The sequence below is a fragment of the Clytia hemisphaerica genome, unplaced genomic scaffold (assembly GCF_902728285.1).
Source record: "Clytia hemisphaerica strain Z4C2 unplaced genomic scaffold, Clytia hemisphaerica genome assembly, whole genome shotgun sequence".
NCBI classification, from domain to species: Eukaryota; Metazoa; Cnidaria; class Hydrozoa; order Leptothecata; family Clytiidae; genus Clytia; species Clytia hemisphaerica.
The window spans coordinates 554541-582501 of NW_027104356.1; the positions used below are offsets into that span (position 1 = coordinate 554541).

Sequence of the window (27961 nt, forward strand, 5' to 3'; positions counted from 1 at the left end):
GTTTTTTAAAGGTTAAACCAATATTGTCTTTTGTCCTAGTATACACTTCAGGGAGAGTTGTAGTATAAAATTGTTTGATCAAAATGTAATTTCTTGATTTTTTTTTTACTATTTATTATGGCTAAACAAATCTCACTGGCTTGGTATTATAAGCATGCATTTTTTATGATCAAATTATTCAAAAATTTTAATATTCCTTGTTATGAATTGAATGATTCTCTTCTTAATTACTTGCATCATTTGCATCAAAACTAAATAGATTATGTTTGATAGCTTTTCCGTTCAATCATTGACAGTGGATTCCTTGTGCATGTTGTATATGTTATAATCGTCAGAAAATTTTCTCATCTAGTGAAAGGTTGGAAATGGATTTAGGTATCTTTCGATTTCGCGCATAGCTTGTTATAGAAAGGTGCTTATTTTGGAAGGTATCATTGAAAGATCCTTGCTTTTTGCTATCGATATTCTCTGTTTTTGTTGCTTTTCTTTACCTTATAGAATAATGTTGTAATTCAGAATATAGTTGTTCCATTTCTTGTGCTCGTGCGTGTTGTGTGTATTTACGTAATCAAGCTTGACTGTTATTTGTATAGGCTTTGTTTGTTTGTATTAATACTGATGTAACAAAATATGACGTTATCGTATACACTGTCCTTGTTTGTCTTACAACGGTTGTAAACATTATAATATGTATGAATCCAGTATTAATTTGACTTAGATATAGAATTATGTGACAGTGTTTCTTTACCATTCTAAACTTTTAAAAATTTTTATGTGTCAATTTTTAGATCACACTTTATGACATCCTCATAAAAGTCTTGACTTGACTGGTTTTCTTTTCTTTCAAGTGCAATAACATTTTTCATATTTATCTTTTAAAGTACCCTTCTATCTTGTGTTATTAAAAAATCTTGAATCAGAAAAATCAAGATTTGAGTGATTTTGATCTAAATGGAATTTCATTTGTTTATTTGATCTGAATAGTTGTCAGCTTTTTAGCATGTCATTTTTGTATGGACTGTTTTAAACGGATATCACTCTTTTCACATTATTATCAAGTAGAGTGTTTTTACATCAGTTGACAAACTGAATGAGAAGTAGAATTCCTTTTGGTTCAGCACGTGTAAACAGCAAGCAATAATCGAATTTGTTTTTAACATTGTGGCTTTTAATTTAAACCATATCGATTTATAAATACAAAAAAGGTTTAATTTAAAAATGATTTTTTATACTTATATCAAGCATTGAGATTGGATACCGATATTTCACAATCTTTCACAATTCTTAACTTTTACATGTGTTTGTTTTGGTTTTTTCTTAAGAGACTTACGAAATACAACTGCTCAAGTTGGTATTTACAAGAGTTGGTAATTTTCTTGGTTTCTAGTCTATCAGGCATGATGTCCTGTTTCATAATTTGTGTCAATTTGATTGGCAGATTGATAAGCAACTTAATTGGAAGCAGCCTTTTGTCCGCTAATTTGGTTATAATTGTTCTGTCATGTAGCCTATTTCCTTAACAAGTCAAGTACGTAATTTTTAAATGATTCTTTGTTAAACATTGGCCTGGTCAATGTTATTGTTATGAAGCTAAATATTCACCATTTTTGTTGTGGTTTTTATAGAGTATCACATATAATTCAACCTACCTTATGGTAGCGGGGGTTTTAGACTTTTTTAAAATTGGATTATTGATTTATTCTGACTTTTTGCATGAAAGTAGGGTAAAATCATTGGTAAAAGATAGCTGAAGCAGAATTTCGCAAAAAAATATTTTTGACTCAATAAAGGAATCTTTATCCATAAGAATCACTATTTATAAGCTTAGATCAATATGTTCCTAACCAAATTACTCATATTTTAGATGAGATAGTCTCTTCCTTCCAACCCCCTCCCTTAATACCACCCCGATGGGCACGGGGGACAATCAATGATAAAAACGAACGACAAAATTTAATAATTCGTCTTAATGGTCACGCTCACGTAGATATCAATTATAATATGTGTTAAATACATAAGCAGGTAGGTCCATAAAAGTATCGCTTGTTTCTGCTATGAATTTCAATCCTTTTACTTTATGTTTTTAGGAAATGAATTGAAAAGACAATAAAAAGAAGTTAATATTTTAGCAAAAAGTTTGTTCGGCAGTCATGGAGGCAGATACTATTTTATATGAAGAGGAGCCTTTTCATGGCGTTTCCATCAAGGCTGCTTCCATTGACCAATTAGTAGATCTGACACTAAGAAATTTTGGTAAGATTTGTTCCGTTCTTTTGTCCGGCAAGAAATTTGAAAACAGTATATATTAAAATCTTGTTCGAGCCATGCCAAGCTTTCACAAGTCAAGATTGAAAATGAACTTTTAATAAAGCTTGAATACCCAGGTTTTTTCTTGGGTTCTGTTTTTAGATCCTACCCATTATGCTAATAAGGGTTGGATTTTTTTTTTTTTTATGTACTTGAAGCTTTTCAGTCTGCAAAAATAACTTTGCAAATGAATATTTAAAACCTTGCTAAGCCAAAAGTATTATCATAATTTTAGTTTTGTATTGAATTTTAATCTTGGCTTAGAACCAACGTTAAACTGCTTTACTTTTTGCATTAATGCTAAGCTGAGGTCGTCATGCTAATTGCATTTCATATAAATGTTTTCTGTTATAAATAAAAGTTTTGGTCTGTATATAAACTAAATTTTGGTTTTCAGTTTGAATATCAAAAAATGAGATCCCCCCTGAAGTTTAAAATGGCATTGTTTTCTTTCCATTGGTTATCATTCTGTAGTTTCTTTTGTAGGAGGTGGAAGTTTTGGCAACTCACTTTTCTTTCTTGTTCCATTTCCTTATAAAAGACAAGAGAAGGGTTATGACTACGCTTCCATTTTCCAAAAGTTTTGAAGAGCTTTCACAACACCTACAAACGCACATGTTCTTTTTTTTCGAAAGTTTGATTACATAAATTGTGGTACACTAATGTTCTCGTTAATGGCTTGTCATGACAAATTATAGAACCTTTGACTGTTTTATAATTGGTTTTTACCCCTAACATTTTTTAGCTTTTTCTGCGAAAATGTTCTTGTAAATTGAAGAGACCAACTAAAGGGAGGACTTCTTCTGTATCAATGATTAGAAAAATCCATTCCTGAATGGGCGTTCATAAGAAAAGTACAATCAAAAACACTATTTCCAAAATATTTTTATCCATTTTTCTAGATGAAGAACATCGAACATTTGAAAGTGAACGATTTGTTTACGTTTTCTTCCACACTTATCATTGGTACCTAACAACACATGAACTTCTTCGCCATTTCATTGACAGGTTCGTTAAATGTTTTGAAGGATGGTGAACAGCAATAAGAATGCCTATAGGTCTTTGATATGTAGTAAATCGTCCAACCCTACATACAAGACAAAGCTCCTCCCTTCCTTTCTACATATACCATAAAGAGGGGAGGAATAGTTGGTCGGTGAAATTGATATTTTTAAGCAAGCTACAAAATTTTCCCCGGAACTTTCTGGTCAACTTCAAGGGAGTGTTGCGGCAAAGATTTTCTCATCAGTGACAAAGTCTTTGTTGATTTAAATTTTATCCGACTAAATTCCCCCTTTAAGGTATGAGAAACTTAGTTTCCTAGGAAACTTCATGCATTACGACACTTATTTGAATAATAATCATCTCTTTCAATATTTTTCAGATATGAAAATATTTCAAAGACAGGCGACAACCATGGCTTAGTTCAAATTGAAGATGCCGTAAGGTAAAGAAATTACTCAATTTGTAACAAGATATGAATTTTGCTTTGATTTTTTTTATTTTTGCCTACAACGTCATTTTTTTAGCCATGAAAACTTTTGCCAGGTCTAATTCGCGGGCTCCCTCTTAAAATCCTTTCTACTTTCGAGCTAATCACATATGCGGTTGCATTCAAGGAAAGATGCTACGGATCTCAAAGTCTGGTCCAATACTATCCCGTACTATCTTATTTGTTCAAATTCGGGTACCAAAATTGAGTTTTAAAACTTATTTTGATTCTATTCAATGCAGGTACTGGTTAAACCACTTTGGATGTGATTTTGACAAGAACGAGAATGCTTTGAACATTTTAAACACGTTGAATAGTAAAATTCTTTCACGTCAAAGTAATGGAACAATCCCTGTGGAATTGACCCTTGAAGAATGGTAGGTGGTCTCATTATTTCTTATGAGAAATAGTCTATGAACCCAACCATCCCCACTCACACTTTATAATCTCCAATTTTACTTAGAATTTGGATATTTTCTATTTCAATGAGCGATAATATCATGCTATATAAGAATCTTTCTAATTTTTTGGAATCGATATTGGATGTGTCTAGTCCGAGTCCCTCTAATCCCTAATCCCTTCTTGAATTCAATCTATCAGACTAGTTTAGATTTAACAGACGATCATACATTGCCAGACTAATCAAGGATCAACTTTGGTGCAGACTATAAGACTTTAAAACTCAACACAGATTAACAACTATTTTAAGATATATTGTGCTGAAATCTTTATTTTCCATTTTAAACGTTTTTTTAATAAGAATATCCAAAACTTTAATGAAGCCTTCGGATGTTCTTAGCTTTTGAAGTTTTAAGCCTAAAAATGTTCTTAACATGTTGTTATTTTGACCATTTTATGAGTATTTTTTACCATTTTCCTAAGAAATAGGGTGTTTTTGAGTCTACAACGCATTAAAAATGTTCTTAACTTGGTTTTAACATTTTGGCCATCGAAGCCTTATGTTCTTATATAGTTTGTTCTTACGCTGAACGTGTAGGCTGTAATCTTTATTCTCCATTAATAAGCATTTAAAATGAGACACTTCGCGTAAGGAGACCTTGAAAATACTATGGATGGAAGTTGGGTGAAAGTTAGTAAAAACTTTCTTAAAAGCATGCAATTTCAAAAAAGCATCAATGGTCAAACAGTAGAGGGTGTATTTCTTAAAGATTTAGCTGGATGCTACTTTTGATAATCTCACATCACAGTATGATTCGTCTAGATAAAGTAGAAACAAGAAAGAAACTACTATCTTACAAAAATGGGATATCGTCTTGACAACCCAACGATATAAAATTTGTAATTAAATTAGTCTCAAATAGCATTTTTAATGGCTTGTGGAAAAAAGATATTACTTAAAAATGCAGTTTATTATCGGTTCTTAATCAACTTATTAACTTATTCAGGGAACATTGGAAAAACAACTGAAATTTCATTGCACGAGAACTCCCTCTTTAGATTTTTATACCTAAGAAAGAAGCTCATACAGAAATCTTTCTGCATCCTGTGTTTTACTAGCATTACATCCTTATAAATTTAAAATCAAATACAAATAATAGCTTAATAAAAGATACTGTAGCTTCTATCATTTGAACTTTCGTTCTGATTTCTATATCAAAACATACCCACTTATCCTCTCCAGGCACCGTCGTCGGAAAGCTGGCAAGCCTCCTTACCTCAATGCAGACATGAGACGACCTTCTTTGAATTTTGATGAACTCCCTACCAAAGATATAGCAAAGCAAATGGTCCACCTATGTTGGAAAGGTGTCAAAAAAGTGCCTGTAAGGATTTTAAAAATATCTATGATGTTTTGTTGTGGTTTTGGAAGGGAAAGTTTAAGATATACCGGTTTTGTTTGCAGGAATAACCTCCTTCAAATATCAAGTCTTTATTAAATGCAGTTTCAAAATAAAAGTCTTTTTAAGGGAAGACCCTTTCGCAAAACGTGCGATTGGATTTTTTTCAATCAATTGAAAATGCTTTTTTGAAAGTCCAAAGTCATATTTCCCGTTTGTACGTTCATCAGTCTAGCTATCTAAGAGATACCTCGTCTGTCGAATGACGTGCTATTGGATTTTTCCCTTTCACATGAAAATGTTTACTTTTTCCTTCAGGTCTACGAATGGATGAAGTATGGGAAATCAGCAAAAACGAAGGAAACGCCTTCACTGAAAGACCAAATCATTTTGTTCAATGACATTTCCAAATATGTTGTAGCAATGATCTTGAATCGGGAATCGGCGTCCGATCGCGCTAAATCCATCTCCAAATTCATTGAAATGTCTAAGGTACGAGTTTTAAATACTATCTAACCATACAGTATCACAAATCCCCGACCTGCTAAAATCGGAAAACTGGATTTCCATATTTTCAGCTGCTCAGAGCTGTTCGAAATTATGTGCTAAGAAATACCTTGAAATCTCGAAATCTTACCAATAATTGTTATAAATATTCAGGGGAATCACCACGTTTTAGTGATTTAACTTCAGATTGGTACGTATAAATACTCGGATCACAAATCTTAGGTTTATTATTGTTGCCGTACATGTTTTTCTTTTTATAAGCAAGTGTATGCCCCTTGATCAGGCTCGTGTATGCTTTTAAGTTCTCAAAGCATCCAGACATAGGTTATGCTTATTATATGCTTATGAATCATGCTTATGATTCACCTCATTCGCCAAGTTTTTAGTGAAAACTCAGAAATTTTGTAAACATTTGTTCAGTTTTTGGGAGCAGTGGAATGTGGGGAACCGTAGAAAGTCTTTTTTCTTACTTGACCTCTACCAAACCTTTTTAAACAAATGAAAATGGCAACTGGAAAAATATCTCAGGCTGACATATATGCTTATGTTATGTTTAGGAATCCTGCAAATCTGAGCCTTCATATGCTTATAAGCGTTATGCTTATAAAAAGAAAAACATGTATGGGTTTCTTTTTTCGGTCCCTAAAATTTTGACCAACTTCGATTATGATTCATAGCTAAAGAATGTCACTTTCCATGTAATTTTTCACCCACATAATATTTTGCGCTTTTTTTCGCAATCCATAACATAAACATACCGTGTGAATAGAGCAGAGGTCACGACAAACTTACAGATACGAAAACAACACTTCACATTTAATGGCGTCACCGATCTGACTTTCAACTTCACCCATTGTGTAATTCGTATTTTGATTTGTTAGTGGAAAAGACATCTCAAATCGGTTGTCATATTTGTAATTTTCCTGTCTCCCTTATTTTAGCGACGATCAGTTTTTGAAAAATAGAAAATTCTCTAATTCGACGTTCTACTATTCAAAACGCTTCATTGTTCGATAACATTGAAAGCCACTAACAACTCTCATAAACGACGATCTTCTATTCGATACATTCCCTTATTCGATGAAAATCCAATTCTTTTTGAATATCGAATTAGAGAGCGTCGTTTTTTATCGAAATTTGACTTAAAATGTTATCCAGAGGATATTGCACAGCACGTATTCAGATTGGCACTAAGCCACCCAATCGTTTAAAAATGCCCGGCAAAGTCCTTCGTAAGATCTGAAAAAACGAAGTGCCCGTTTTCACGTTTTTTTCATTTCTCGTTTTTTTCAGTATTTCGTCGAACTGAACGATTACAATACTCTGCTAGCAGTTATTGGAGGACTGGGTCATAGCGCTCTAACGAGGCTACAGAAAACGAAAGAATTGTTGTCGAATGCTGATAAATTGGTAGGGTATCTTGTGTAACTTTATCCTTCCCAGTAGGAATGTCCCAGTCACACTATATATCCAATGGTCGGAAGAAGCAAATAGCCGATTTTCACTAAGTCTCTAGAAAATGTGGAAGAAACTTTTCAGATGTATGGTTAGGGCATCTGTGAGAATAATAGAAGGTTTGTGTAGGTAGGTTATAGATTCAAATTCTGTTCAGAAATTGTGGCAGAAGTCCCTGATTTTGTCTGTGAGGAATAGAGTTTGTTATATAAAAGCTTTATTTAACCACTGGTAGTCTCGTAACAAAATAAGGATTTCGTGATTCGCATTTTTCAGTTCATTAAAGAAACAAATGAATTGCTGTCATCCAATCACAATTATACGAAATACAGAAACCAAGTAGCTGAAGTTGATGGATATGTTATGCCTATATTGTAAGCTCTTCATTCTTCGTTCTTGATTCGACTTCTCATTAAAGGTTTTAAAATTAGGTTTCAAAATGGTTAACAACACTATTGTCAACAGCCTTTATATAGTCCCATCCTTAAACTTGGTGTAACTTTTCATATGTTTGGAACTTTGAATCTCTTACACTGTTTTACAAGGAATATAATTTTTTTTGGATTATTATAAGGTTTTGGTGATCTGAAAAATACCATCTGCATTTATTACAATTTTGTAATATTTTTCTTTTTCTCCTTTCATGCGCCGTTCCTCGTTTACAGAGGTAAGCTATTCAATGTTGCTATTTTTCTGGCATTACCTTAGTAGTAATTACATACTGATTCCTTTGAGATTCGACCATTATTTTTTATGTGTAATTATAATAATATTATTTTCGGTGTTTTTATTTTTTCTTTGACAACTTCAAGCTTGATAGTAAATTCAAGTACACAAGCGGAGAGATATTTTTGGAAATGTATTTGTTAAATCTTTTTGCTTTAAAACACGTTCGTCATCAAAAACATAAAAATCGAACGTCCACTAGTCACCAGTCTTTTATTTTCAACCAATCAGGTGTCATCATGAAGGATCTTGTTGCCTTGGAAACAGCCATCAAAGATCACGTGGAACACAATGACGTTAAGTTGATAAATTTTCACAAAATGGTGCAAGTGTCTGATATTCTGAATAAAGTGACCGGATTACGGGATACATCACCCGATGTCGTTCCGGATAAAGAATTATCTAATATCATGAGGGTATGTATTAACGGTTGTTTTTTGAAAATATGTGTTTTTTTATATCTACTAGTCTGACAAATTGCAAAATTATTGTATGTGAGCGCTAATTATAAATTTAAAAAAGAAGTGTTTCAGAAGTTTTCAAAATCAGAGTTACGTGTTATCATAGCCCTTTAAACATGATTCAATAAGATATTTTGGTGTCATCATCAAGTCTCTTAAAGGGACTCCCATAAAGGCTACCTTTAAACTTGGACGATTCCATGATTTGCTTAAAATCTACTCTACAGTATCAACTATATAGAACTGTATTTTTGATTGATGCTAACCTGCTTTAACATCGTAGCTTTCGTTGAAGTCACGGTATTCGGAAGATGATTTATACGAGCTATCCGCCCAACGTGAACCAAGATCTACGCATGTAAGTTTCCGATGTCTACGCACTTTTTAACCCAGTTTCTACAACTAATTTCAAATTTCATTGCCATAGAGGGTCTGAGTTGTCATTGTCTTTTCTTATTTGAGATTTTTCAAACCGACCGCTGCGATAGAGTGTTAGTGAGAGAGGGGAGACGATGAGAGAAGTGTTGCTATTTATAAATCATACTTCATCGAGGGCTTACTTATGAATATGTGTGTTTAGACATGAAATTTTGGTTGCTTGGCGTGTTTTTATAGAAAAACTGGGCAAATTCGATATTATTTTATCAATTACTTAGGTATTACCATTCTCGAGATTGGCTCTTTTATTCTTTATGATTTTTGCACAAAGATGCATAACTATAAACCCTCGAATGTGACGGAGCTCGATTTTTGGGAAAAAATTTTTTGGGTAAATTTCAGCTAAAAAACGGCTAAAAAAAGGGTTTTTTGGACTTTGTGAATTATTGGATCATTGTTTTTTTCTGATTTTTTGCATGAAAGTAGATAAATGATGGCTCAAGCAGATTTTTGTAAAAAAAGAATTTTTCAGCTCAAAAAACGCATATTTATCTATAAGAATCACTATTAATAAGCATACATTAATGTTCTTAGCCAGATTTCTGAATTTTTTGATGAGATAGATGTTTTTTTGCTCACGAAGTCTTGAATATAAAAAAATATTTCAAGAGCATGAAATTTTGGTTTCCAAACGTTTTTCTTATAAGAAACAAACAACTAATTTTAAATAATAATCATAATAATAGATCGTCACTATTTGTGTTTTGAATGATTTTTTAATGGTCACGCTCACGTAGATATCAATTATATATATAGTGTTAAATGCATAACCAGGTAGGTCTATAAAAGTATCACTTGTTAAACAGATATTAACTTTGCAGTCCATTCCATTCCAGTCTTTGTTCTCAACAGGCAGAGTCCCTTTATAGGTGGGAGGTAGAATTGAATTCGAAGCAATAGAGGAGTACACGTTTTTTTATTAGAACATCTGAAATTTGACTGAGCCTTGATGTGCAATTTTCAGCCTAAAATGTTCTCCATCCCTAAGTTCGGTTAAAACCGCTTGAAAAGAGGAGAAAATTGTAGTTTCTTGTCATATTTTTCCAAACAGGCATGTTCTTACGATGTTCCTAAAATTTCTCGACCAATTTCAGCCTAAATGTTCTTATAAACTGGGTTCTAATAAAAAAAAACGTGTAACTAAACAAAAGTTAGTTGAGTGTACAGAAAAACCTAAACCTAAATAGAAATGAGCATTTGTGTTATGTTTACATCGATCCTGGATACAGCTTTGAAACGGATTCTTTGTAACCCACAATGCTCTTTATTAAGGTTCATTAGATGGCCATTAGAGTTTGGTTCACCAAAAAGTAATTACTTGCTCATCAAAACAAGGGAGGTTGCTCGTTTAGGAGACTATTAGAAGGTCATTTAAGAAGTGTTTATCGAGCTTTTTTGGGCCATTATGAAGTGAATTGTTAGAAGAGGGTAGTTTGTACAAAAAGTTGCTTGCATAGCTGGCAGTGTGCAGTGAATTTTATTGATTTCATTGATATAAACTCTTAATAAATCAGAATGCATTATCAAAAGGTTTTTCAATTTTTCGAAACTCAAAATTACACTCGCCGTATCAAATTGAAGGTAAATATAGCAGTATGATTGTCAATCGTTAGTTTTTCCTTCAAATCTCATCTTCTTTCATGTCGGAACATATTAACTGGGTTATTTCACATACTGAAAGACATAATGGCGCTCGACTGGCTTCAGCTGTTTCAACTGGAGACTCGTTAACCAATATAAAATCAATCACATTTTTAGTAATAATTATAGAATCCTTTTACTCGAGTTAAAAAGACTGAAATTTAAAACTTCTGGATTTATCTGACTGAGTAGGAAAGAGTTGAATTTAAAGATTTTCCTTCACAAAACTCGTTTAGATTCGGATTAAAAAATGTGTGAGAGTTTGTTTTACGGCTTTAGGTTTGAACGAAAGAGTTTAATCTATAAGTTAGATGACTGAGAAATCACATGTCGATCAACTTCCTTCTCGTGAAATTGAAATCTCATACTTTCGAAAGAATCGTGGCAGGCTGTACTGATAAATTAGTTTTGAAAGTTCCTTAGCTTGGTCATGGTTTTGAGAAATTTTCATTCATTGTTATTTTGTTATTTTAGACAGGATTTTATGGCATTTTGTAATTTTTTCTAGCTGGGATTTTACCTGAGTTCCCTCATACAAATGTTTCTTGATAAACTTTTTATGGGTCTTAGAAAATAAAATTGGTATTTGCATTCCTTATCAAAAAAAGATTGATGTCTTTACAAAGATAACCAATTTCTCCATTAATTATCGAGATAATGCGTAACCGAACAAAAATATTTTTCTTTCCTTTTCATCAGAAACAATCAACGAGTATTTCACCGGGACTGGAGCGACCAGACTTTGCAGATTGGGCTGCAGGGATCACTCCAGAGACACCAGATCGTGCTACTGTTGAAAAATATATCTTGAACATGGTAGAGGTATGGTTCACTATTTCATTCCAATGAACTGATTGCATTATTATGTTCTTCAAAGTCTACTAATTGCTCCAAGTTTTCTTTACATCTATATAAAATACTTGAACAACCGGCGCCAAAACGCCGAAACAGAGTCCCTCAACATGTAACGCTGAAGTAACGTGATCGGGATACGTGACCCCTTTTTTGATCCCAACCCAAAAGTGTTCTAAACCGTGCCAAAACGGTAACACTTTACTATGGGCATATCTCTGAAAACTGACTAGCAAACCTTCCTTAATTACTTTGGGTTGGAACTTTGACTTTCAAGTATTGACAAGTGTCTTTCGTTTCATTTCAGGCGGTTTTCAAGACGTACGACGTCGATAAAAATGGGTCGATAAACAAGGAAGAATTTGACCAACTTGCCACCAATTTCCCATTCATTGATAATTTTGCTGTTCTTGATGTTAATTGGTAAGAAGGAGCTTTCGAACTAAAATGTTATTATCGGGCTCTTCCAGAAAATGTCCGTACATGGGGGTGGAGGATAAAGTGTCCGGGGGGTAGTGAAAAATTAAAAACTTGCTCTGTTTGGGGGTAATTTTGCTCTGTTTGAGAGTAATTTTGATTGTCCATGGGGTCAACTAATGCTTGTCCGGGGGGGGGGGTTAGACCTGCTGTCCGGGGGGTTAAAAGTCATAATGTACGGGGTAATTTCCAAAAAATGTTATATCCTCCACCCCCATATTCAATTTTTTTTCTGGAAAAGCCCATTTCAACTCTTGCTCTGTACGAGAATGAAATAGAATCTCAAAACTTACCTTTTTCTTGCTTATCGTTACCTTTGGATTGCTCTATGGAAGAAGATCTTATTGCCTGTCACATGTTTCTATTATGTTCTTGACCAATCGGCGACTTTAGGATAGAGGAAATACCTTCCAGTTTTACCGTTTTTCAAATAGGTAATGCCCCACACGACACGCTCCATTATTTAACACGAATCCCATATTTTTGAATAGAACCGAGTAAACTTGCTGACCGTTATTGAACTTATTTCCACCTTTTTTCGTCTCAGTGATGGTGACATTAGTCGGCAAGAGATGGTGAATTATTTCATGAATGCAAACTCGCAAGAAATGACGAAAGAGTTTTTACACGAATTCCAGGAGCATGCTTTTTACTCGCCGACGTATTGTGTCTATTGTATGGGGTTTGTAAGTCTCTTTTCTTTCTATAATTTTATTCCATAACTCGATCCTTCCGTAACTCGAACGAACAAATTTACCTTCCACAGTGAGTGCGAGTTAAACAAGAGACCTATTGAAATTTATTTGTGTCAAGGTAAATGGCAAAGATTCTGACGATAAGTTTCGCGAAATTCATGTAAAACTCAGCAAAAGAAAACGAAAAAACGTAGTCATGACTTGCGTATAAATTTTCCTCCGCCTTAGAGACCAAACAGAGAGTAAGCATCGGCTTCAGGAAATAAATTTGGTTGTGTTTATAGCCCGAATTATTACAAGAAAGCTCTTTTGGTTTTATGTATACATATTTTGGTCATGCTAACAAGCTTTTTAATCACCTAAAATAATTATAATAAAGTCGTATACACTGAAGAAAATACATTCTTGCGCTGACTAGTGACTAACCATGAATCTGTTATTCAAAAAACCCAATTATACACTGTGTAATTTTAATATCTTACTCACATTATTGCAATCTAGGAATTGTGTAAAACACGATTTTTAACTGACGTCAAAGGGACATTTCCAAGCTAATTAAAATGAAGTCCAACGTATATTTAACCATAAAAAGTATGCAATTTCATGAGATACTGCTTGTCAAACAATTTCCTGATAACAAACACATCCTTCCTTTACAAATCTCTTATCGATGTCTTACGATCTAAAGTCTCGAGAAATTCGAAAATTGGGCGGATAATGTTTTGTTTTTTGTTGGTTGGATGTTTGTTGTTTTGTTTTTGTTGGTTTTTGTTATTTTAAAAGTGAAGTTTTTCACGGTTAAAGATGGACCTTTTCCTTTTGGTCATTGAGATATTGCTATGTGTATAGCTAAAAAAACAGGCAGTGTCGATCGAACGCCAAAGATTCCCACAGAAATAATTTCGATATAGCATTTATATACTTTCGGTGTTATTAAAGCCATATTTGGAAAGAATTTAATTTCTTAGTAAAGCAGAGCTAATAATGCAGTTTATAGATTCAATTTTTCTCCCTTTTGACCGCTGAACATGAAAATCCACATTACTCTTTCCGCTAACAATTAAGACTAACTTCCGTTTTGTCAGAAAATGGTTATGTTGCAGAGATTAAAGTTGCTCTACGATGGAGATCGTTATAAAGTCTGCTTTTATACGTATTTGGATTGATTAACACTCCTACTGTGTGCTTTTTCAGCAGTTTATTAGTGTGTAGAGAATGAATGAACTGTTTCTTAAAGATGGCTGCTTTATTACTTGTAACTCGCTGTAGATTGAGATTAAGCTAATTTTCAACATGGTTTCTGCTGTATGTTTATATGGATAATCTGAGCGTTTTTTTACATCTTGCAATTTTCACTTTCAAACTCTTCAAATTTTGCTAGAAACTGTTTCACAACATCGATGAACCTTTGCAGGGGTCAAATCTTTGATTTTCCAAGGGGATTTATTATCATTTTTTTTAGATTTTCAATGGGGGTCATTGAAGAGTTTCTTGGTTCTCTCCTCATAAGCTGACATCAATAGTTATTTCCCAGCCTAGGTTAGTGAAAAAATTAGTCAATACAATACCGTATTACTTTGAATAAACGCCCCCTTCTTTGAAACGCCCCCTCAAGTAAATGCCTTCCCTCTAGGAGGGCGGGCGTTTATTTGAAACAAGTAGCTGTAAAGTAAGTATAATATGAAGGAATACTTGAATATACGATAAATGATTGTAATCTTTTAGTATTCGAACTGATGTTGACCCGTTTCTAACCCCTTAATCCTAATGTGGCATATTTGTACTCAAATAGTAATGTAAAGAAGAAAAAAAGGTTCCAATTTACATTATTAAAGTGACCTCGGTTCTAGATTATTTGATAAACGCCCCCTTCTTTTAACGCCCCCTCGTAAAACCCCCCTCTAAAGATTGGAAAAGTTAATAAACTCCCGGGGCGCTTATTGGAAGTAATACAGTACCCCTTTTAATGTTAATTTTTAAATAGTCAATTTCTGGAACTAACGGTTTTGATGCTTTTATTATGTGAGTTGCAAGTGATTCTACTAAACTGATCTAACGGACATATTAATAACAATCGCAGCGGTTTTTTTAAAGATTACACGGCAGGATGAAAAAGTACTTAAGTCTTGGTCATACTGTTGAAGCTGTGCTACGCTGTGCTACGAAACAGTGTAATCTTATTAGAAGGTTATCGTTAAAAACACCCTTCGTTGCTGTCGTAAGAAGGAAATGGTATTCAGAATTCGAATTCTGAAAATCAAATTTTCATTCATGGTTTTACTTTTACTTATATAGGTAGAGTTGTTTCAATTTTTGAACTTTTACAAGTCTTGTATCGTTGGAAGGTTTTGGGTATTGTTATTCTGGTTTACACGTTTTTTTATAAGAACATCCAACATTTTTGAAACCTAAAAATGTTCTTAAAATGTTCTTATTTTCACCATTTTATGACGGCCATCGAAGCCTTATGTTCTTATATAGTTTGTTCTTATCGAGGGATGGTGAGATTTACTCTGGAGTAGTTTTCGCGCTACCATTTTCGACATTTTCTGTTGTCTGTACACAAACCCAGTTAGTTTTTTTTTTAGTTGTTGAATTTGTTTGGGGGGCGTCACTCTCATTGTGAGAGTCTTTGCCCATTGGGGATTTAGAGACATTGGGTGTATAGTTCAGTTCTGTATCCAGCTTACTGAGCAGAAAGAGAGAGGGTTGTTTTTAAATGACAAAGATGGAAAGATGGAAAAAAACAAACTCAGTATCTACGGTTTATTTCAAAACTCATTATCTTTTCTCATTTGAGTTTTTTCAAACCGACCGCTGCGATGGAGTTTTGGTGAGAGAGGGGAGACGATAAGAAAAGTGTTGCTATTTATAAATCATACTTCATCGCAGAAGTCTCCGTACTCTTGTCTCCCGAATAGACGTATCCCCCCGCTAATTGTTAAAAGAAAAAAATCCATCCTCCCCGCTCTTATTAAGACCCCCCCCCCCCCCGCTAATTAAATTCGAATAATTCAATATTTTATTACAGTGTAGATAGACCTTAAACCTGTTAAAAATTTTCATTTTTGTTAGTATTGATTCTTATTTTACGTGTTTATTTGTTAAAGTCTCTTTTTTGTTGTTGAAATTGATATCAGTTTTAAAAAATTCTGTCTTCAAATTACCCCCCCCCCCCGCTTATTAGAATTTAGAAAATTTTCCTACCCCCCTGCTTATTCGGAATTTTTTTACAGAGTGTACTACGAAGTGTCAAACATGAGATACACTCTGGTACAGATTTTCTGTAGCTGTTAACTAGTTCTCAACCACCGTTACGCAAGATAATCTTCTCTTACTGACACTCTCACGCCATAGCGAGTTAACTTTTTATGTAAGTAGCCTAGTCGCTAACTCTTTCATCTCCTCAAAAAGCATTACATAAAGAAAGGGTTTGTCGCTAACAGTGTGGTCTAGGCGAACCTTTTTTAACAGCTGGTTGTTAAACGATTTTTTAATCTTAGTTTTTGAATTTCAAACATTGCAAGCTGAAAATGTAAAGATTTCCCAAAAGTTTTCTAGATTATTTTGATAAGTGACTTCCTCGTCCCTTTAAGTTTCTCTTTCTTCTCTTGCTATCTTATCTTACTGTTGCATTGAATTTTGCATTAGCTTACATTGAAAACTATAAATCAATATTCTTATAACTGACTTCTTCTAATAAAGAAACTTCTTATAAAGAAAGTTGTTGAAGGTCTGTGATATAAGTGATTTTGTGCTAAACTGTCACGCAACATGGAAATGGATTAAACACATACAAATTTTCTCATTCATTTTGATTAATACTTACTGCTGTATGTGTGTCAACAGGAGAATCGATTTGAGGTGAGAGTATGGGAAAAAAATCTCAGGTTATTTTAGTCTACACAATAGACAGCTCCAAGCTTTTATAAACGAAGGAAGATATGACATAGCCTAAGGTTATACACGTTTTTTTTTATAAGTAACCTTAACTTTTCTCTGAGCCTGGAGTTCCTTATTTTTACAGAGAATTTCAGTCTCAAAGTTCCTTATCGAGTTCTTTACTACATAGGAAATTTTGAACTTTTTGCCCCTTGAAAGATCAAAATTTGGTCAAATTAGTCCCAATAAGGTACATTATTTTCAAATCCACTTATTCTCAGCCTGAGCAGTTCCTTAACAATTCCTTATTTTTTGAACCATTTTCAGCCTCGAGTTCCTTATAAACGTGTTCCTTATAAAAACAAAAAAGGGTATCACCTTTGCTTGGAAAAGATTGTTGTCAGGTGTCTCACTCTTGCTGCCGGTAGTTAGGGAAATTTTCCACATAAAAGTGGTTCAAAGGGAATTTCCCAGTCAGCCAAAAAGATCAGACCACAAGTGTTTATGTCGGTGTTTTATATTAAAAAGGCACTTCCAATCATAAATTCCAATAAGGTCGCGTTATATCGATTTGTTTAAAATTAATTTTTAGACGGATTCTACAGAATCCCTATCACGCAAATGAATTCATGACTGATGCTGAGTCGTACACGCTTTTTATAAGATTAAGGATGGTGTAAAGTGTAAATCCATTTCATCATGGATATTCTTAATTTTATTGGTAAATTATCCTAAAATATTCTCTTACAGGATTCTTAGGTTAGGATCTTTATTCAGACTAGATTGTAACATTTAGTACATACGTCTCAAGCATAAAATGGAATTTTTGTGAAAGAAGTGAGCCTTACTTAGGGGTAATTGTCAATTTATAATTGAAACGGCATTCTTAGCTTGAGTAGCAAGATGCCATGATGGTGATAATATATTCTTAGCATATTCTTAATTTTTTGGCCATTTTCATCATGGACATTCTTATAAAGTGTATTCTTATAAAAAAAGCGTGTAACTCGATTTGGAAATGGCTTGGCGATATAAATTCCAACAAGAATTCACCGCTTATTCAGTTTTCACGTTCTGGTTAGCTTGATTCTTTACAGGGATGTGCCACTTGGGCCCCAAAATTTGTTTCGTATTTCATTTTCATATGACATTTGTACAGGAAAGCAGGGATTACAGATTGTACGAATTTAATGCTAATACTCTTAGGGAATTTCCCCAATGTTGAAATAATGAGCGATTTAAACACAAAAGCATGAAAAAATATTGCTTTATAGTATATAAATATTGCTGTGTAGATAGATATTGTTGTAGTGTAAGATAGTGAAGCAGGGCCAGAATTATGGAATTAGACTCTGGTGTATTCATTTCATTTGTACCTTGTGATAAAAAGAAAAAACGCTAACGAGCATTCGCAAGTTTGGCATTTGTCAAACCACTCCATTTGCAATTTTTTTTTAATCGGTGACAGTTTGATATTAGACAGGTGCCTGATCACTTAACTGTTTTCCTTCTATGGCTTAATTGCCGATCAATATCTCAAGCCAAAAGAGACAGAATCAATTTATTTTGTCTGCATGACTGTCTGTCCGTTTGTTACTCGTTCTATTTGAAACAATTTAAATGCATTCTAAACTCTTAATGTTCTATGATTGGTCGGTTTCTTCCAGACTTGTTTGAGCATTAATGCAACGTTTCAATTTTCTCTAGGCGACTAGTACACGTTTTTATAAGAACAAGCTATATAAGTATTTATTAAACATACTACATACCATACAAGGCTTCGATGGTCAATATACTAAGAACAAGTTGATAACGTTTTCAGACGGACTCCAAAACACCCGATTTTTAATGAAAATGGGGACAAAAATACGCACAAAATGGTGGAATAAAGAACATGTTCAGAACACTTCAAGACTTTAAACTCAAAAAGTTAAGAACATCCGAAGGCTTCAAAAATTTTAGTCAAAGTTAAGTCTGGTTAATGTCATAATTTCTTTCAATTATGTAGGGATTAATGAAAGATGCCCGGGTGCTTCAGTGTTTCATTTCTTCAAATTAAATCCACATTATAATGTAACAGTATGGTTAACTACATAATTTATTAATTACCAATAATTATATAATGACTATCTCTGTGTGTCTGTCTGCCGCCAAGTCTGCAGAATTGACATGATTATTTAATGATTTTTGTTTGTGTGAAACTTCCGTCAGTTTTAAAAGTTTTGAGATATTGAGATCTGATTTTGATTTTAAACCAGTAGACGAAATTTAAGTTGCTGGTTGCTTGATGGAAGTAAAGAATTAAAACATTTTATTGGCCTTATATTCTTATTCCTGGTTTAAGCAAGCTAGGAACATGGTCTAAATCCGAAGGTACTATTTGGCTTTCGTTTGGTGTTGGAAAAACTGGTTTTAAAACATGATAGGTATTTCCTTGTCACCGAAAGATTGACGTCGTCATTTTGAGAAATTATGAACGACAAATCCATTGACTTCCCTCTCCATTTTTAATGGTTTGATATTTTGTTTGAATTATATCAAGGAAGTGGACATTAAAAATATTTTGGCATTAGAATTCCGCTGCTACCGTTTCTGATTTTTCTTTTGGAACTCTTCATAAAACTCTTGTTTTTGAGTTATTTATTTTTGTATAACGGTGTATGATGCATGGATTTTTTGAAAATATTTAAGGCTCCTATATCAAAGTTGATATAATTTGAATCGACTTTGGTTTCTTGTTGGACTTGTTGGACTTTTTCTACTGGAGCCAGGGAAGGATGGATGTTTGACGTTTTTCCTTTTGAAAAAAATTGATATTGAAATACAAACCCATTGGAGCCTCATCAAATATGAATTCTTTGGAGACCAGGGAAACACAAAGGCGCTGCGATAACTTACAGATGCTTTTTATAGGAATTGTCCAATACTTTTCAGTTCAAAATTTGATGTAGGCCAAGAATTTGAGTTCCTTAGTCAGGAATGATAGCAGTTTGCAAAACGCCTACCTAAGGGATTGTTATGATTATTCCGTTGCATGTATTTTAATCGACATGAGAAAATGTTTGTCAATATAAATAACCTTTTGAACCTTTACGCTAAACCTTTTCAAATAAAGAAAATTCTTTAACAAGATTAGAAATTTTAGCAATGAATACCATTTTAATAACTTCTTTACGAGGGATAGATTGTTCGCTTACATGGTCTTCAGAGGTATTGCTTTACGATGGGCACCAACTTTTCCTTAAGAATAGGTTGTGAATCTAATGATTTTTTCAATATCTATAGATGTAGTAAGGTACGGTAATATCAGTAAACATTCTTTGAGGACATGAAATTATAGATTGTAAATTCCTTTGGATTCTTACCCATGCCATTACTGAGTAAACTTCTTAATGAAAAAGAAGTACACCCTTTTTAAAGAGAACCAAGAAGTTTTTTTTGAGGCTGTTTTTCTTTTGTCAACTCTTTTGGCCTCAAATTGGATTATTTCTGCTTTGATACCCTATTTGCCCAAAATTCAGCCCTTCCAGGCCGAGGGTTGTTCTTAAATTGTATTTGTTTTTTTGCCATTTTGAGCCTCATTGTTTTTATAAAATTGTATTTATAAAAAGTGTATTTCGGCTCAAAAATAGCAGCCTTGTACAAAATGTTTGATAAGATTTAATTCGCACCCAAGTGTTGGGGCCAATGGTTCATTTTAATGAATATTTGATCTGGATGCTAAAACTTTTGCGCCGACTTTTCTATAAAGCTCATCATCTACAAGATTTTTGTAAGAACATCCAAAATTTCTTAGGCCTTCGGATGTTTTTAACTTTTTTAATTTTAGCTTAAAGATGTTCTTGAAACGCTCTTAATTTTACCACTTTGTCCGTATTTTTGGGTGATTTTTTTAGAATGCAATGTTTTAGAGCCCACAAAGCCTTCAAATGTTCTAAACCTGTTTTTAATAATTTGGCCAACGAAGCCTTTTGTTTTTATATTATTTGTTCTTATAAAAAAAGTGTATGACTATGTTTAGAATAAATTTGCTTTTTCCAATCTATATGCAAAACATTCAAAATCTGTTTGTCTTAGGGGGTTTTGCATTTCAAAGGTTGCGTGGTCAAATTATTTGGGTTTGCTTGATTGCCTACAATATTACAATTCATTTGTTTGATGGGCTAGGTATTTGGGTTGGGATTTGACTGACAGGGACTCGTATGGGTGGTACTGTGTGTTATTATGTGTATCAAGGGTTTCATTTGACGATGTTTGCAAATGAATTGTTTTCTCCAATTGTAGTGGTCACTTTTGATATAAACATTCATATGAATACTTGTCTATAGATGATAATATTTGCTGTCAACAACAACTTTAATATTGCTTTTCTTGCAAATATTGGCAAATATTGAATATTATTTTTAATGGGTGGCAATTTTTTATTTGAATTCAATGATTCAATGATTCAGCAATAAGTCTTTTCAATACAGATTTTATCGATGATGGAGCGAAATTTTTCTGATTGGTCAGTTCTGATGCTTATTTTGAAATGCTTTCTGATTCGTTCGTTGAAAGCGTGGTATTGTTTAGCTGAATGCATATTATAATGCCTCTATGGCAAGGAAAATATTTTCATAAAACCGATTTTAACCAAACGCAGATGAAGGGGGCCTCTCTAAGTTGTTTAGTCATTGAAACATAATACTGTTTTTGGTAGTACCTGTCATATACTGTATTTCAAATACAATATCTTGAAAACTTTCTTTAGTGCCTCTCTTATTTGTAAAGTCATTGGAACATCGTATGGTTTTTGGTCGTACCTGTCGTATACAGTATTTTGAATACAGTTCTTCTTTGACAATCAAGTTATGGGTATCGACTTTTTTTATCGAATTCTATTTTTGAAAAGGTGGGATTGTGTACAAATTAAATGAGAACGCCTATCCCTAATTTTCCAGTGTTTAGAAGGAGGGGTCGGATAATTAGGTGTATGAAGTGCGAGAATACGAGCTACTTAAGAACCTTTGAAAGTATGGATTAGGCCTAATTGTAGGTGGTATTAAGTTTGCCAAAGTTAACGTAATTGCAGCAGGGGTCCTCCGAGCTTTAGAGATTTGTCAGCGCAGAGAGGCGAGTTTGTCGAGGAGAAATTTTTGCTTTGAGTAGCGGATATTGAGTAACAAAGAGCGATCTCTTTTTTGAATAAATTGTAAGCGGCTTAAGATAATCCCTATTGGATCAGTTCTAATTAACCATGAAATTTACTCACTCTCGCACTCATAAGAATTTGTTTTTTAATTGCGAAGACACGTTTTGAAACTTCTCAGTTCGTCTTATAAGGTGCCACCTAGAGGTTGCTGAACACGATTTTTTAATTGTTTCTTATTAGAGGTGATTATGCAAAGGCTCCAATATTATAATATATTTATTCTGTTGTTGAGCTAATTATTGCGAGATATTTAAAAGAAGATAATTAGTGTCAATAAGAAAAGAATATAAGGCATTGTTTTCGTTTCTCATTTCCTTAATCAGATTGAATGTGATAAGATAGTTTGGTGTGTGTTTTGTTTTTGTTTCAATTTTCTGGTTACGTTGTTCGCCGGTTGGCAAGGCTCTCACTTTCTGAGGTTCCTTGCACGTACGTGTCTTTTACGAATAGTGGCATAGAGATGTACATACTGTACAGGTTTATTTGAAATCAAACGGGGAAATTCAATCCTATCGGAGTTTTACTGTGGGGAGATTTTTATTATCATTTTAGTCTTTCGTTAAATTACCCTAAATTAGATAAAGGTTGTAGGTAATTTCTTGCTTACTGCATGATGGAATTTTATCTATAATTTTCCTTTCGTATTTAATTTCAAAGCAACAAAACTCGAAACACAAATTACATAGATCTTAAAAATCTAATCAAACTGAATCATATTGAAAAACATGATTGTGGATAAATTGAAAGAAACGTTTGAAGTAAGTATCTCTGTCAATTTCCTCTCGTGTTAAAAGACAGCTTTCGCTAAAACTTCCGTAATTTGAGAAACTCTCACAGCGAACTCTCTATTGATGGTACATTTTTAGAGGGCTTTTGAGAGTCCTAAGTACACATGAATGAAATTTTACTCATCATGAAGGAAAATAACTATTTGAGGAAAGTCACTCATAGACCTTCCTTAGACATTAGATTCTGTAAAGTTCACGCATGCACGCGCCGAGTTTTAAAATACTAAAGTAGTAATATACTCTGAATTCATTTGTAAGAAAGGATGATGATAAGAAAGTGAAATCTATAAGAATATGAATAGCCCGTAGAAGTGTGCTAATAAAAACGCACAAAACAAAATGTCAAAAATTACCTCCAACGGGAAATGACATCAATTTGTAGTATATAACGGTAGTTAAACCCTGCTGACAAGTTCATTCATTTCTCGCAAAATGAGTTTTCGGCGACGTCATAATTTTTCGACCTATTAGCTTCATCTGTTTCTTGTCTCCTTTCCTCACTCTCTTTCGCCATAGTTAAGGAGATCCCGATTGTCAAGACAATGATGCGAGTTAACCGCAATCTTTTGCTTTCTATATAAACACAAACATTTTGTCATTAGAGTAACATTTTCATTTTCGGCTGTCATTTCACTAGAAAACGTCTTTGAGGCACTTTGTGAGCGAAAGACACTTAAACGCAATTATGGTTTTGAAAAACACGAACTGTCTTTCGCCTGCTTCGTTGAAAACAACGAAATCTGTGAAATATTCTTTGAAAGCCATTGCTTACTCTCTGGTAAGATTTCTTTTGCCAATTTGCCATTAAATTATATCAATTTATATTACTTTTTTTCTTTATATGGTTTTGTGAGAGGATTTAGTCCTTGACATAATATCTGATTTCTGACCAATTTTATTTTTTCATATTTCAGTTATGGGGTATCGGCAAATCAGGCTACCGATGCAAAGTTTGTCAAATCGTCTGTCACAAAGATTGCAAGAATCATGTTGTGATGGAATGTCGACCTCAACGATCATTCTCTATGAGAGGTTGGTCATTTTTTTACGCTTTGACGCGATCGTCAAGGATGCCTTGATTATAAAAAACAACTATTTTTATAGGGCATTGCCATGCTTTCAGAGCAAGGCTTAACACGTTTTGTATCTATGTGCCTTCGGCAAGCGTCTGTTCCATTTATGACTGTAGCGTAAATGTTTGGTCATGGGAAAAGATACAGCAGATTTTTCTTACTTTCAAAATATTACAAAATTCTCAGGGCTTGGTCCATTCCCAAGAAACTGTTTGTCAAAAATAATTCTGTCATATTAGTCAATCCTGCTATACGTTCGTTCTTCCTCTTTTTTGCCAAAACCCAATCTAGTCCAACTGACAAATTTCAATCAACCAATAGAATTATTTTTGTTTGATAAGTAAAATTAAACCTTCTTTTTTTCTTCCTCAGATCCAAAGAAGTCTTTGAAGAAGCGAATGAACCACGATTCTTCATGGCAAGGATCCACAGATTCTGTGGTCAACGAATCATTGGATTCCACTACTATCAGTCGATTCTCCGATAGCTCTGTCGATTTCTCAGATGCGTTGATCATCGAACGACTGAAAGAAAGAATCACCAGACTTGAAGTCGTAAGTTAACTTTTACCTTATCCTTTTTTCAAAGCAAAATTCTCCGAAAAATATATTGGGCAGTATATATGTGAAAAGTCTAGGTGGTCTAGGTAATGGTAAAGTTTTGACTTGTTTTTGAGTTGGGCATCGATCGAAGTTCGCACGCTTTAAAATGAAAGCCATTTTTAGGGAGTTAGTATGATTATGCTGACATTGTTTCCACACGGTATAGCAAAAAAGGCTGCACACATAAAGCGAATCAGAATACTTAGCTCTGGTATATTTTTGTGTGAATGTAAATATAAATATGAATCGATTGATTTTATTTTCTTCGTAGGAAAAAATCGAAATGAAGAAAGAGAATTCGACGTTGAAAACGAAACTGAACACAGCTGAGAAACAAGTCGAATCTTTGCAATCACAACTAGAACAGATTCGTCCTCTCTCCGTCAAATTCATGCTCGACCAACTGGAACGATTGAGCACGTGTAAGGAGACGGATCTTTAAAGTGATTGGTAGTTGAGAATCAGTTCTTTAACCTGATTGGTTGGTTTGGAGATGCATCAGTAACGTGATTGGTTCATTGATATTCATCCTTGAATCTGATTAGATCATTTGACAAAAAAAGAAGGATTCCGCTAAGCGTGCCCATTTGGAGAGGCTAAATGTACTTATTTTCACATGAAGGCTGTTCTATAGACATTCGTCTGCCATAACTTAAGACCTTTGTACTGAAATGTGAAATTGTAAACAGTACTCAAAAAGCTCCATCAATCGATAGAACATTTTAGAGAGAGCTCGAAAGCTCATTATTCTAGAGTTGGACTTTAATAGATACATCTAAAACTGTTCACTTGGAAAAAAGACAATATTTCTTCTGCTACAGCACAGTTCCGCTCTGTGTTACTCCGGACTTGAATCGTTCTTCAGAAAGCTCTTAATTTTATTCTTTATATATTAAGATGATATACACTTTATTTATAGTATTTATTTATTATCTTAAAAATGCCAGTTAATACCTTTTAGAAAATTTTATAAGGTAACATAGAAAACTTTGCTTGTATATATTTAGTTTTTGCCATAACGTCTATGTTGAATTTTCCTTCCCCTTGTAAAAATTCCAAACGATATTCCAATGAAAAAAATTAGAAATATTTAAAGTGATATTATGAAAATTTCTGATCTCAATCCTCTGACATGATGAAAACATGATGACCTTTAGAAAACCATTTAGAGATTTTTCAGCCATAAAAGTTACGAAAAAGTCACTATTTCTTTCGTATTTTGTGTGAATATTTCAATTTTTATTTGTATATTTTGTTTCTAAAAAATCTCATCAAATCCTTCAATATTCATTTCATTTAAAATATTATTCGTTCGTTTAGTTAATTTCCAAATATTTGTCAAAATTTTATTTTTTTGTAGAATATCGCAAATTTATACGTCAAAAGTGAATTCAATATGAATACCATTCTTTAAATTGAGTTGCGTTTGCATCTTATTGTCATGAAATTAAAAGTCCATACATACTCAATAGTCTGAATTGCAGACCAGACCCGCAAAACCGCAAGTAGTATACTCTTGGGTACCTAATAGCCGGGGGAAGGGGTTGGAATAAACTGGGGGTTAGAAAAAATCTCAAACCTTAGTAAGCGGGGCGCGGGGTTTGAATAAAAATGTCCTGGTCGGAAATTTTTGTAAAAGAGGCTAATACAGCAGAATTAGGGCAAAAGAGGGAACTTTATTCGAAACATTTTCCCAAAAATTAATAAGCGCGGGGGGTTGGGGTAAGAATGTAAGAATGTACTGGGTGGAAAATTTTTGAAAATTATTTAGTGGGGGGGGCGCTTATTAGGTACCCGAGAGTAGGAAAATGATTCTGTAAGTGGATGCCAGCAGCCTATATTCTCATTTGATGATCAAATGTTTTTCGTGGAAAATAGTTTCACGAGGTTTCGAAAAAAAGTCTGTTTCTGAACATTTGCTTTTGAGAGATTACAAAAGGTAAAGTGAAATCTACATAACTCGAACCCGCACGGAGAACACAAATTTCCAGTTATGGAGTAAGATTTATAAGGTTTTGTTACGTGAAGGGATCATAAAGCTCTTTCGAGTTGAAGAGACTTCACTGTATCTCTAAAGCTAACACCGCATTGGATAGAATTATAGGCTAGTCGATTTAAGCCTAAAATTCTATTAATATTTACCATAAATTGATGGTAATCGTTGATGATGCACCGTAGTGATTTATCCTCTCGGAAAGTCTTACAAAATGAAACAGATGGAAAGGACCTCATTAGAGATTTTACAATCTTAAGTAATGTTATAAAAGGGACCGTTAAGTAGAAACAGAACTCATTAAATTAATCATATTTCTTTTGTTATTAAACAGAATTTAATTAAAGGAAGTCAGGACCTTGTGCCAATACGGTAATTTCCAATGACGCATTTGAAACTCCATTAAAAACCACACTCCAATCACCATATTTGGAAAGAGATGCTTTTGTTTTGAAACCGAACATTGGCAACGTTATTTCGTCCTTGAGGTATTTTCGTCACGAAGAAAATAGCCCCTAATTAAAGGTAATTTACTTTCTACTTAACGGCTTTTGTCATTACCCAAATCTTACTTATTTAGATCTTACTACTATCTTAACTTTTCCTCCTTATCAGTTATCAAAAGGATTCGAACAATAAATTGTAGACACATGTCATTTCTGGAGACATTTGGACTATCTTCGTAACGCGAGGTCGGTAAATACAAGTCAAGTAATAAATTGACAAAGTAATGATAAATATATAATAAGTTATTGATAATAATTGCCCCCGCAAGGAGCGTAGCGACTGAGGAGGCATTCATAGCTTCACGCAATATATTGGACTGGAATCTCGATTTTTTGCGAATTGTTTTTGTTTTTGCGTCGTAATCGGCTTTCCGGCCAATTAAGTGTTCCGCAAAAATATGGCGGTAAATTATACAGCGGTAAATGTTATACATATTTTTATATTACGTTATATGCTATTACCATTATTGCGTATTACATTTTATTAGTTTTGATTAAGAATTGAAAAGCTGAAGCGAGTGTTATAAATGCAAATTATAGAAAAAGTATAGTGATTACACCATAACACGAATTACAATATTACTTGTGCAAATCAAAACAAACAAAATGGCAGACTGGTTATGATGATGAGCTGATTCATTGACTGGAAAAAGTGTTTTGTATGTCAAATTTTGTTTCTAGTCTTGAAACTGAATACTAACTACTGTAATTTAGTCAGAAGATCATTTCAGCAATGATTTCAATTCTTTTTCTGGAATCTTTAAAGAAATTTGCTTAAGTTTTCAAATGTACATTTGATGTTTTTGTTCAAACTGTAATTTATCTTTGTCTGTTATTATAATATTAATAATTAGCTTTATTGTTTATAGAGCTTCTTGAGCTTTAAATACCATCATATAGTCGTAACTCGAGAAAGTCCTTCTTAACTTGGTAAAACAAGATACCGGCAAAGTACAAAAAAGTTGAATCTACACATAAGTAAAGTTGAATCCAAAAGTGGTGAGTGGTTGAATGTGTTGAATGTCAATGTTTTTTTTTTTTGATCTTCAAAATAGATTTACCTCACTTAGAGTGTT

The 27961-nt window shown here is 33.5% G+C and overlaps 1 protein-coding gene across 1 annotated transcript; it reads left to right on the forward strand.

The window, feature by feature from the left end:
• Positions 1–2085: 2085 nt before the first annotated feature.
• On the forward strand, positions 2086–24935 carry LOC136818146 (RAS guanyl-releasing protein 2-A-like). Its single transcript, XM_067074504.1, has 16 exons — positions 2086–2253; positions 3210–3315; positions 3692–3754; positions 4042–4176; positions 5442–5583; positions 5917–6090; positions 7399–7515; positions 7837–7934; positions 8516–8702; positions 9031–9105; positions 11526–11648; positions 11986–12101; positions 12703–12841; positions 23626–23743; positions 24157–24338; positions 24658–24935. The coding sequence occupies exons 1-16, from the start codon at positions 2151–2153 to the stop codon at positions 24826–24828; spliced, it is 2049 nt and encodes a 682-aa protein (XP_066930605.1). The 5' UTR covers positions 2086–2150; the 3' UTR covers positions 24829–24935.
• The last annotated feature ends 3026 nt before the right edge of the window (positions 24936–27961 follow it).